Source organism: Amphiura filiformis, chromosome 4 (genome assembly GCF_039555335.1).
Source record: "Amphiura filiformis chromosome 4, Afil_fr2py, whole genome shotgun sequence".
Taxonomy (NCBI): domain Eukaryota; kingdom Metazoa; phylum Echinodermata; class Ophiuroidea; order Amphilepidida; family Amphiuridae; genus Amphiura; species Amphiura filiformis.
In genome coordinates, this window is record NC_092631.1 from 60487398 (window position 1) to 60499768 (window position 12371).

Here is a 12371-nt window from a genome sequence, read left to right on the forward strand (position 1 = left end):
TGCTCTAATTCCATAATGGCGCCTGGATTAATTTAGCTTTTATCAGAAGCACTCTATATGCTTGTAGACGGGGTTTTACGGTATGATAGAATGGTCTATTAATAGATGTGGGTTTTGGTTGCTATAAAAGCAAATGTCAACAGATTTATTACACAGACATTTGATTATTATGAAGCAGTGAGCTGTGTGTATAATGCAGCAAAATATTCACAAAGTTGAATATTGGATCAGCATTGAAATTATAGCGAAGGTGCTATATTTGAATATTTAGCCGCTGAACGGAGAAGATCGGAGACATCCCAAAAATAGGGATTTATTGTGATCTTCGCCGTCATGCTGATAACTGATTCAAAGCTTCTAAATTCTGTCAAGTAGGAGAACTGCGCAAGGGGTAAAGAGATTTGGAGAACTGCGCTAGGAGTTTAGTATTGGAGAACGGCGCAAGGAGTTTAGTATTTGGAGAACTGCGCAAGGAGTTTTAAACGTGTTTGGAGAACGACGCAAGGAGTTTAATATTTGGGAGAAAGCAGCACCATTTTCGTGTGAGGATTTTATACCAAGGATTTATAAATGCAAGTGTATAATGGACTTCGCTGATTTTCGCAGGACAAGTAAATAAGGATATATACATCCGTCCAGAACATTGCAAGAACTCTAGAAGAAAACTGCTGGTTAAGTACTGAATAGTTAAAATATTATTGTGATTGTGTGATTATTTTATATGTGCATTTTGTTGTCATATATTGTACCAATCATACATTACTTTCAATTAAAGGCTTAGATTTTGTTAGCTTAATCAAACAGTGTATTTGTGTTGTGCATTCGTGTGAGTTCGGGTAAAAGGTGATTTTGGCCTTGAGTCAAGTACGACTCGTAACAACTACAACAAGCAAAACATGGGATCAAAAGGGCAAATCACCAAACGCAGCAAGGATATTATAGTCTAGCCTATATATCTAACTCGCGTCAACGGCACTAGCGTGTGCTGCGTTGGCTTAGTGTGATTTCTTGCGTGTACATATGCGGCACGTTCATCACGCGCGTAAACGGATGGATACGCACCAGGTATTAAACGCTAAGCTAACGCAGAACACGCTGAACTTCAAAGCTAGTGCCGGTGACTCGAGGTAGATATATGGACTATAGAAACAAACGTACAGAGTATGACAAAATATTGGCCTGTCCCAAGAACACGTTTAAACACAAGCGATATCTTATCTCAGCGGCAACAGTCATATGTACAGTACCTTTGATAAATGGTAACACGCATTTACCTTGCGCTTGAGAGTAGATCCAGAGTTCAAATCCTGCATATGATCCAGTGGCATCTGTTGCCATGATAATCCACATAGCAGAGCCAGAACTTGAAACTGATCTGATTTTATTATTGTATCCAGTCATCTTCGTCAGAAGAGAACTTGCATTAGCGGAATTACTTCCTTCGCCAATCTTGAGAAAATCATAGCCATATTCCATTTCGAAATCTTTAATTTCAATGAGTATCTTTCTTTGACCCGTAGCTATTATTTGCCATTCACAAACTAGATCATCCCGATAATCTAATGGATATCCTGGTGACTGTAACATGATGATTTCATTGTCTGCAGAGCCGAGGAAGATATTTCTTGTACCGCACTCCCCTATTTAATGAACAGTAACATAAGTATGAAACAGTTACAATCCCTCGTTTCAAATTATAAGTTTTCGTTTCTCTTTTGTTCAGAAACCAAAAATCAGCGGATTAAAACATAACATCTAAAGCTATAATACATAGCTGAGCGGCAGCGATTGGCTTTTACCCGATGAGGTAGAGCGCTTTTTGTTGTAATAAATTCAATTTTAGTGTAGTGAAGACAATAAGTATATAAAAGCTTATTCAGACTATTGTCATTATTGTGCTAAGCAAATATCAGATACATATCCGGGTGTGTTTATACTGAATGTAGACAATTATAATATGGATCTGATATCAATCACACGTGGACGGTAACAGGACTGGCGTGGCATGGGTGCTGGAAGTATAAGCGTCATAAAAATTTGTTGTTTGTTTGTATGAAATATAAACGATGCATGATGATGGAGATGATTTGATTATGAATTAGTTTATTGTCCCCGGGAAGCACAACCAATACCTCTTACCTAGGCTCTCCTCCCCCACCTATATAACCTCCCCTTCATTCTCCCCAGTGTCTCCTTCTCCCCCATCGCCTACCCTACACTCGATATCTTTAGTTCAGCCCATTTTTTTAGTAATCATCCTTAGTCTTCAGGAGCCATAGTTTTACTTCAACTTCATTCCTTCTATCTTAACTATCATCCTCGTGTTAAATCGGATCATCTGTTTTGTGTTTGTCTGTCTGTCTGTATGTCTGTCTGTTTGGTAACTATTTAAGAGGGCCCTGCACCCCCACGCTCCGCGTTTAGCAGGGTCCTCGTCAATCACCTGATTTAACCCTATTTTTTCAGGTTGATTCAATGTTACTATTGTTATTATATTAGTTATTTATTACCATGATTTATATTATTATCATTATCACTATTATTGCTTCTGCTTATCATTATTGAATTACATTTGTACATTGTATTACTGATTGGTGATTGGCAAAATAAAATATGAATGAATGAATGAATGAATGAATATCTCCTCTCCCTTACACACTATTCCACTCCACTCTCGAGCTCTCCTCTCCCCTCCTTCCGTTTCCACTTCCAATGCTCTCTCCCATCTGTTTCTCTTTCTCCCTCCCCTTACCAGTGGCGTACCGTGGCCGTCCCAACCCCGGGGGCTGAAGAAAAGTCAATTTTGCCGCCCCTTCCTCAACAGCCCGAAAAGGTTGACCCAAATTTTTGCTGTATAGTACCATTTTTTAAATTTTTTTTATGCTTTATCAAATTTTTCCGCTCTTTTTTATTGACTAATTCTTTTTGCCGCCCCCTTCATTTTGGCCGCCCCTGTTCTTGCCGCCCCTTCATTTTGGCCGCCCCCTGCTTTTACCCCGGGGGGCTGGCGCCCCAAAGCCCCTCCCAAATACGCGTATGCTTACCCCCACACACTCTTTCCCCTCTTTCTTCTCATTTCTTTCGAGTAATAAATAACTTGAATAAAAGTCAAATAGCCTATATTGGAAGTCATATAGCTTTCTATCGATCCTCCTACATGCGATAATGTTGTTTATATTACTTGTGTGTCTATTCTTTTGTAATCTCAAGAGCAAAATATTTCAATGGTCTATACTTTTTCACAGAGAAACTAGCCTAGGCTTATTGGATTTTCTGAACCACGGTTTTAAATGTAGATTCACACGTTCGATTTCTCTGCTCGTGAATATTGCACTGCGAAATTAAAAAATTTCTTTTGTATACTTAGATCAGATAACTTCAAACCAAGCGATTATGCGTTCACGCGAATATGTAACAAACTGAAATGAAAACCAAAACTGCTTGCTACAAGTTTTAAGTTTCTAGGGTACAACCAAAGACATCGATAATGACGTCAGTCAAGAGCTTAGGCAGGATAATAGTAAACCACGTGACCAAAACCAATACTGAAACTCAATATTTGAAACGACCGAATGTATTTTTTCATACCAAAGACGAAGCAAAACTATTTCAAATATATTTTAAATCATAGGTTGGAGTGAAAGAAGCGCTGATTCATTTATTGTTTTCATGTGTGTCAAAGAAGAAATAAATCCAATATTATCATTTCAGAATGACTAAAAATATCATATCTAATGCATTCGTCGTAGAAGTGACGTAATAAGAAGATTAACTACCATAGCAATAGATGAATACAATTTTTGAATATATCAAATCGAGTCGGTTCAAGTGTTTTATTTAGTTTTCATTTCGTATTTTGTTATTCTATTCAATGTCACTTCTACAATAACCCCACATGAAGGAATTTACTTAAGATTTTGCAAGACTATCCCCGTGTGCTTACCGCATTGAATGCCTGACAGCTGTTCAAAAAACACAAGGTTGCAACAGTAGTACATTATTTATGCATTACCAAATAAAAACGCCGATTTCTTGTTTGCATTTTTGCAATCCATCTTAGAGGACAGTTGGACTTTTTATAAGTTTCCAAGCACATGTTGACCTGCTTAAACATTGCAATTGAATACATGAATACAAAACCCACCCAAGTCCATACTTTGGCCAAATTGAGTTAAGCATGGGAAATTGTTGCTTATAAATAGGCCTGTCATAATTATGTATGAAAGAATAACTCAAATTCACCCTCTACTTGTGTCTATTGAGCATGTGCAAAATAGCATGTATGGAAGAACCACCCAAGTCCAGGATTTGAGACTTGTAACACATTGATTGAAATCCAGTATGTATAAAAGAACAACACAAGTCCATTTGTAACACATTCATTGCTGGAGAGTGACTTTAGGAAAAAATGGGTTTAATTAAGAAAAGTGTGCGGTTTATATTCCATGGCAGTGTTCTTTTCAACATACATGCCTGTGTGCTTAACTTTGTATTATCTTAATAGTGGTAATCTCATTCCAACATCGTCTTTGTATATGATTCAAAAAACCACCCAAGTCCAGCATTTGAAATAAACCCCCACGAAGTCCCTGAAATGCTAATCGTCATACCTAATACAGTTTAACGCACTCATTTGCACGCAAAACTTACCATATTGACCAGGTAAATTTAACTGAAGGAATTAAAATGACACACATTTTTTTATAGTTTTCTCAAAATCACTTCCCATGGACCTGGGTGGGTTTTGTATTCATGTATTCAATTGTTAAATCGCATTAATTATATATATTTTCTGTTACGTACCACACGCTTCCTCGTCAGATTTGTCAGGGCAAAGAATTACACCATCACATCGCTGATAACTGTGCAAGCAAACAGTCGCCAACTCGTTATGATCACAACGAAAATCATCCGTATCGCATGTATCTGGAGACAAGAGATATTCATTTTCTTTTAAAAAGATTAAACAAAGCGAAAAACTACAAAACCAACTGCACTATGTTAGTTAATATCGCAATGCACTCAGTAAGACGCTAGGCTCCAATGCGTGAATTATACGTAGCCTTCCCTGAGTTATTCTGTAACCGCGGGGAAAAATCTCGTAGACAAGAACTTCGGTTTACTATTAGTTGCACTTGTTTACCTGCAGGTTATTGTATTGCATATTATATATGATTATTCATGATTGCTCACAACTGATGGATTGATAAGAAAACACATAAACCATAATCGGAGACTGAACTAAAAAGACTAGTTAGCGTCTGACGATCAACTCCCCACAGTCCGTGATTGGTTAGTAGCGCGTAAAGGGAAAGTTGATTAATCTTGTGCCTTCATCGGAGAAAAGGAATACCAGAAAATGGCAAAATATGACGGTACCTTTACAAGGTGAAAAACAACCTTTCTAGGCATCGTTGACATGGTGCCTTCAGGAAAGAAATTAATTACTAAGACCCAACTTTTGAGACGATTTGTTTGTTTGAAGGTGCAAAATTAACCACAGGACACGCTGTTTTAGCGCTGCGTTCAGAAATTTCAATCGTCACAATAAATCGTAAACATATCATTTCTGAGTATGATTGACAGGTGACGTCAGACGCAAACTAGTATTTTTAATTCAGTCTCCGATAATAGACTTACAGTTATGTGGACTCCATGTCAGATACAACCAGAAGCCTCTATATCTTTCATACGTGTACTGCCACGACAGAAATGTTATTTTAGCTGTTGTGCCATTAACAGTTATTGAATGTGGTCCGCTATAAAGGTTATCACCAGTAACTTCAATTATAGTTTTATCGAGATTTCCAACTTTGACAAAGTCGTAGCGTTCTTGTAAACTCACATCCACAAATGTGATGGTTGGTATGCCGAATTCAGCAGTCACGGTCCATACACATTCAGTATTTACCGGAAATGATTTCGGGTAATTTGGTGATGTCAAATTGTCTATGACGTCATTTGTTAATGCAAACCGTTCATCGCCACATATATCTATTTCATATAGTTAAAATATCGGGGATATTCATGTTAAAACCCACACGCCTCCTATGGAAGACATTACCTTAATCTTCCAAACAGGGAGTATACATTTCAAATGGGATTACCTGAATGGGTGACTACATTTGATTTAAATTGAAATCTACACTCCCTGTGTGGGATTATAAGGGCATGTCTTCCACTGGGGATCATTTGGAAATGAATTTGGAGAAAACCTTCTGTTAATAAAATACTATGCTGAGCCACCAGCCTGGGTGACTCACGCTCCAGTAATTTCAGATGATTGAGCTCAGTAATACATCAAAGAATGTCTTCCAATTCATGAAAACAAATAGATAATCAGCTTATCGGATTAAAAGCTTAAAGGGAAGGTCTTGCTGCTCAACGAGTGTTAACAGAAGGTTTTCTCCAAATTCATTTCCTAATGGTTTGGATTTCAACTGGAATATGTCGTTTGGGAGAAAAAAGAGAAACATGTGAGACTGTTAATAAACTGTAATCAAGACATCGATTTTGCCCAGCTCTGTGGCTATTATTAGGCGCCCCAGCTATGTAACTGTCATTAGGAGCCCCAACTGTGTGGCTATTTTGAGGCGCCCAGCTATGTGGCTATTCTGAAGCGCCCCAGCAATGTGGCTATTCTTAGGCGCCCCAGCTGTGGGGCTATCTTTAATTGCCCTACAATATACATTGATGTTGTTTTGATCTTTAAAAAAATGCACTCCGCTACCGCCACATACTATTAAATGCAAGATATATTAGGTTACCTTTTTGCCTGCAAAATCACAATAACCTTTTTCTCCTATTTTCGAATTGTCTGAAAAATCATAATAACAAAAGAACCTACCTTCTTGCAATGCAATTTAATTTACTTATGAACTTTTAAAATTTTCTAATTATTTTATAGAGGTATTGATACATTTATTTTTAAACATATAAGAATAGCAGCGCATGGAGGTTTCGGTATACATCGGGATTACGTCATCAGTGTTGTTATTGTTGATCAAAATGCTCTGCCACTAATAAAATGTGTTTGGGTTAAAATCAATTTATTTGAAACAAGAATTGCTTCTTTTATAGTAACTATTTATTCGTTATATTACATCAGTCATTATAATTCCTTTGAATCAGCAACCATTAAAAATATAATTGGCAAGAGTAAGGCTATCAATCAGACTAGTATAATCTATAGAGTAGGCTATTCTGATTGAAATTGAAAAACAGAACTTACTACAACCAAATTCATCAGATTCATCGAGACACTGGGGATGATTGTCACACACTAAAGCCTTATCTAAGCACCCATATCCCGAGTGACACTGATATTCATCATCTGTAATGCACGGAACTGGCAAGAAAATAATTATAGACATAAATAGAAATTGAAGAAATGTCAGCAAATATTGAAAATATTAAAATGTACAGAGTCATAATGCCTTTGTGATATTGGTATAATATAAATAAAATAAGTTGAAACTATTTGATTGTAATCAATATAAATTAACTAAGTAGAGACATATTTACATAATAAATAAGAAAGTATTGTTTTTATGTTTTTCATTGAATTAAACGTCTGCGAATTTTACTGAGCAGTTACATAATTTTCCAAAAAAAACACCACACAATACCGCACATCAATCAAATATTTTGCTGTGCCGACAATTCTATAAATGGCAATAAAGTAACGAGATATGCATTTCATTACTGCGCTGAAATATAAAAGTTACCAATCGTTACAAAATTCATTGCATGATATTCAATTCAATTAAATGTTAACTAATGTTTTTAAGGTGGTACTACACCCCTTGATAAATTTGTGACTATTTTTCTTGCATTTTTCTCAAAAACACACTGGTAACAAAAGTTATGTATATTATAGGGGTAAGGAATCCAGTTACTACACTGGAATTTCAGTGACTCAAGACAAGCGGTACGTTATTTGTGACCGTACAGCACGAATGAGCCGTAAATGTCCTCAATTGTATTCTGAGTTACAGTGTAAAATGGGCATGAAGGTCGTATTCATAGGTACCTCAATTTGGTGCTACGTGTACCTCATTTAATGAGATACACGTAGCACCAAATTGAAATACCTATGAATATGACCTTCATGCCCATTTTACACTGTAACTCAGAATACAATTGAGGACATTTACGGCTCATTCGTGCTGTACGGTCACATTTATGATAAGAAAAGTGGTACCGCTAGAATGTACCTCATTTCTTAACATATATGAAATGAACCACTTGTCTTGAATCACTGGAATTTTAGTGAAGTAATTGGATTCCTTGCCCCTATAATATACATAACTTTTGTTACCAGTGTGTAGTTATTTTTTTTGAGAAAAATGTAAAATTAGTCACAGAATTTATCAGGGGGTGTAGTACCACTTTAAGTCACTGATTTTATTTTCGGATGCTATGGTGCACAGATATATGAAAGCCATGTCCCTGAAAACTGGAACCTTTTACGTAAAATACAAATTATCTCCAAATGCAAATTATCTCAAAAGTGCAGCCGCTTCTCCTCCATATGCCTTCAGCAAATATTATCTTATAGATACAAAATTATTAAATTAGAATCTTATAATGTAATATCTCAACATCACAGAATGTTTACTCATGATTTATCAGATAGAGAATAGCTTTTACGACATACCAATTGTGAATATGATAACATTTTCATTCCGATGCTTATATAAACTCTATTTACGTTGTTCGTCCCTAGTTCGCTACCGACATCTTCGAACAGCACAAGATGAAATAAGTGAATCTTAAAACACGGGTATATAATATTCTGAACGCAAAAATCAATAAGCCAAATCGGCATTGGATGTTTGCAATGCATTGTGGGACAGTTTTTGCAGTTTTGGGACACTTTGTCCTTTGACCTATTGGGAAAATTCAGAAAAATTGTGCGTTCTAAATATAATCTAAAATGTTTTACAAGAATGAAAACAAACCCAAAAAACATTATTATTGAATGACTTAATTATTTAAATATCTTTAATGATAACATTATGACAATAATGAATTCATTAATACTAATTACAGCAATTTTTCCCGATATGTCAGAGGTCAAGTGTCCCAAAACTGCTCTCAAAAACCGGAAGTTAGAATGGCGATTGGGCTTATTCTATATTCTGCACTTACAGGTACGCGAGTAAGGCGACCCGATTGACCGTCTTATCCAGCTCGTTACCCCATCAAAATTATATTTAGCACTTGAAAACATATATTTCTTATAAACCAGTAAAATGTATTCCCCATTCCAGAAAAATACAGCACTAATTCTCTTAGATTAAATAAATATGCCAAATGAAAAACAGCTCAATCCTAATTATTCGTTTAATTCTAACTGGCAGTAAAAATTAATTCTCACTTTTTTTACCAAATGTATGAATTAAGGGCCAAAAACATGCATTTTTAGGGTGTTTTTCACATGCTGTAACAATCAAGTCTAAAGACTTGTACAAGTCTAATTTCAATTTATGCATTCTATTTTTTTGGAAAAGACATGTTTCATTCTTATAACCAATCATGTAATTATAGTAACACGAAAAAGTGAAAATTACAGCAAAAGTGCCGTCTATAGATACTCGATACTCACGATTTTGAATGCTTTAGACTTGTTCCAAGTCTTTGACTTTTGCGACTGGATTGTCAGAAAATATGCCGAAAATGCATGTTTTTGGCTTTTTTTTCAAGAAATTAGTAAAATAGTGAACTTTTTTTTTTATCTCCAGTTAAAACAAAATGGATGATTAGGATTGAGCTATGTTTCATTTGGCAGAACTAGATAGCATTATTTCCGCATTATTTTAATCCCAAAAAATTAGTGCTGTTTTTTCTGGAATGGGGAGTAAAGCCTTACACATCGATACCTTTGTTTCATAACCATTAGGGTACAGGACATTTTTTGTTTTTGATATAGCCCCCGAATGAAATGTATTTAATTATGTTTGTACTCACTCAGGTAGCATTGTGTGTGAATTTTACATCCGAACTAGAGGCTATTATTTTTTATGGGCATTTTAGTGTCTAAAATGGCCCAAAATGAGGGTTTTCAATATTGCCGTCCATTTCTAATCGTCACCCCCATAGGCTTTACATGTAAAATAAAAAGGCTCGTAAAAATTTAATAGCCTCTAGTTCGGATGTAAAATTCACACCAAATGCTTTTTGAGTGATTACAAAGATAATTAAATACTTTTCATTCGGGGGCTATGTGGATTTTTTTTAAATGTATTCCTTGTACATTGACATTTCACAATAAAATGTCCATTGGAAACAAAGGTGTACAGTCAATTTTAATCTTCTCCATTACGTAGCTATCGAGGCCTTAGTGCAATGCTGCCGTATCTCCATTCGCTCCCCTGAATAATGTTAATCATAGTCACCATTAACATTATATATTAAGGCTATTAGCCTCTATTTCCCACGTATAGTGTACCGCCAAACAATATTACCAGAATAATATATGTACTATTGTATGGGCATTTTATACACTTTTTTGTTGCTTCTAATGTTCAATCCACTGGAGCAATTGACCTCAAAACTAACAATCACCTTGTTTTGTAATACTCCATATAAAGTATAAAACATAAAAAATCGAACCAGCCGCCGTCAACCATCAAGCAAACACGTACGACAAGGAATTATGTAGTTCATTTGTGAAAACGTGCTGGTAACACGTCTGTAAAATTACATCAGTTATTTTTGTCATATAACACATTTATAGAAAGAAAACAGTGTGCTGTAAAATTGAAAAGCTTCATTCAATATTGTGTGTTGAAATTGGTTAATTTTTTTAACTTGACTTTTGGCCTAATTTGTAATCATTACACATGTCCCAATTATTATGGAATCATGAAAATTTATTTTGTTTATCAGGTCAACAGAGCAATTTTGACATAATGTTGTTAAACAGACAAAACAGCCACTTGAGTTTTTTTCACTTCATCTGAATAGTTCGGCTTAAAGTGGACAGGGAACTTTAATAGCAGTTATTACTACCATTATTTCAACATTGTGAGTAAAGAATAACAAAATTAAAATTTGAAATTGTACATTATGGCTTTCTTGTCTGTAGGGACAGAAGTCTCCAACATGGACTGAAATATCTAATTATATCTTTATTGGTCAAATCGATAAGGCGTTCGACTATGGTGCGAGAGGTTGCGGGTTCGAACCCCGTCGGTGGTTAGTACGCTCTCGTGTAAAAAATTGAGTTAGCTTGAAATTTCCCTGGACAAGGAACGCACTACTAATTGTCTCGTTGTAACTCGTACGAAACTTGGGAAGCTGATCCTGGCTGCGAAGGTATATTGTGGAATGTCTAGGGTGTGCGCTTCTTAGCTGCAAGTGCATGTATTGTTGTTTAATGGCTTATGAAATCATGTGGGCCGTAGTGGTCAATGACAACCTGTACAGTGTGGTGACGCTTGTGGATCAAGGTTCTATGTCAGTGTAGCTGTTGTGCCTTTGCGTAGCGCACTATATCAATGCATTTTTTTCTTTTTTGGTCGCTTGTAGTCTTATCACTTTCAAACTATGTTAGTACACCTGCTAAGAATTACATGATTCCATGGATTTTCTAATTATGTGAATCACTGACATTGAGCTAGAAGCAGCTGAAAAAGTACCTACACTATATTCCCGGACTATATTTATAATAATAAGCTAGTGGCATATCTTACCAAATTGTTCCCGCAGATTTAGTTGTATAACAAACCCTCGCCATAGAGGAATCTCATCAGTAATCCACTGCATCCATATTTCCGTCGTATTAAGAGTTATTGTTTTAGGAGCCGCAACGCCGCTTAGTTTCAAAACCATTGTGTCATGCGATATAATGTGCCCATATCCGACGGAGAAAAAGTCACGATTGGTTTCAAGATGGAAGCTGATGAATGTTATAACTATATAACCATTGGTGGTTGCCTGGACATACCAAGCGCACTCTAGATTGCTGGGGTAGTGATATGGGTAATCTGGCTTAGAGCGTATTGTTGCATTCTTGGTAGTCTCAAGAGATATTGAAGAAGGTCCACAGAAATCTTGTGATAAAAAGAGACACGCATTTTATTCTGTTTGAAAATCTCTTGCTTATTTTATGATACCATATCATTATCATAATATGATAATTAAATTATAATATAATCCATTTATCATCATCACAATAACAACACCACCACCACCACCACCACCACCACCACCACCACCACCAACAACAACAACAACAACAACAACTAACAACAACAACTAAGAACATCATCATCATCAACAGCAGCAACAATAGTTGAAAAATTGAGAGAGCAAGGTATTTCATATAACATTTAGAACGAAAATATTACCATTGTACCTTGCTA

General features: G+C 35.9%; 1 protein-coding gene across 1 annotated transcript in view; it reads right to left on the bottom strand.

Moving 5' to 3' along the window:
* Positions 1-12371, bottom strand: part of LOC140151156 (uncharacterized) — a 36760-nt gene that overhangs the window by 16591 nt on the left and 7798 nt on the right. The window contains exons 4-8 of the mRNA XM_072173380.1: positions 11700-12059; positions 7232-7348; positions 5641-5994; positions 4804-4926; positions 1275-1640 (exon numbers count right to left, since the gene is read on the bottom strand). Coding sequence (XP_072029481.1) covers positions 1275-1640; positions 4804-4926; positions 5641-5994; positions 7232-7348; positions 11700-12059 — 1320 coding nt within the window. The remainder of the gene's footprint in view (positions 1-1274; positions 1641-4803; positions 4927-5640; positions 5995-7231; positions 7349-11699; positions 12060-12371) is intronic.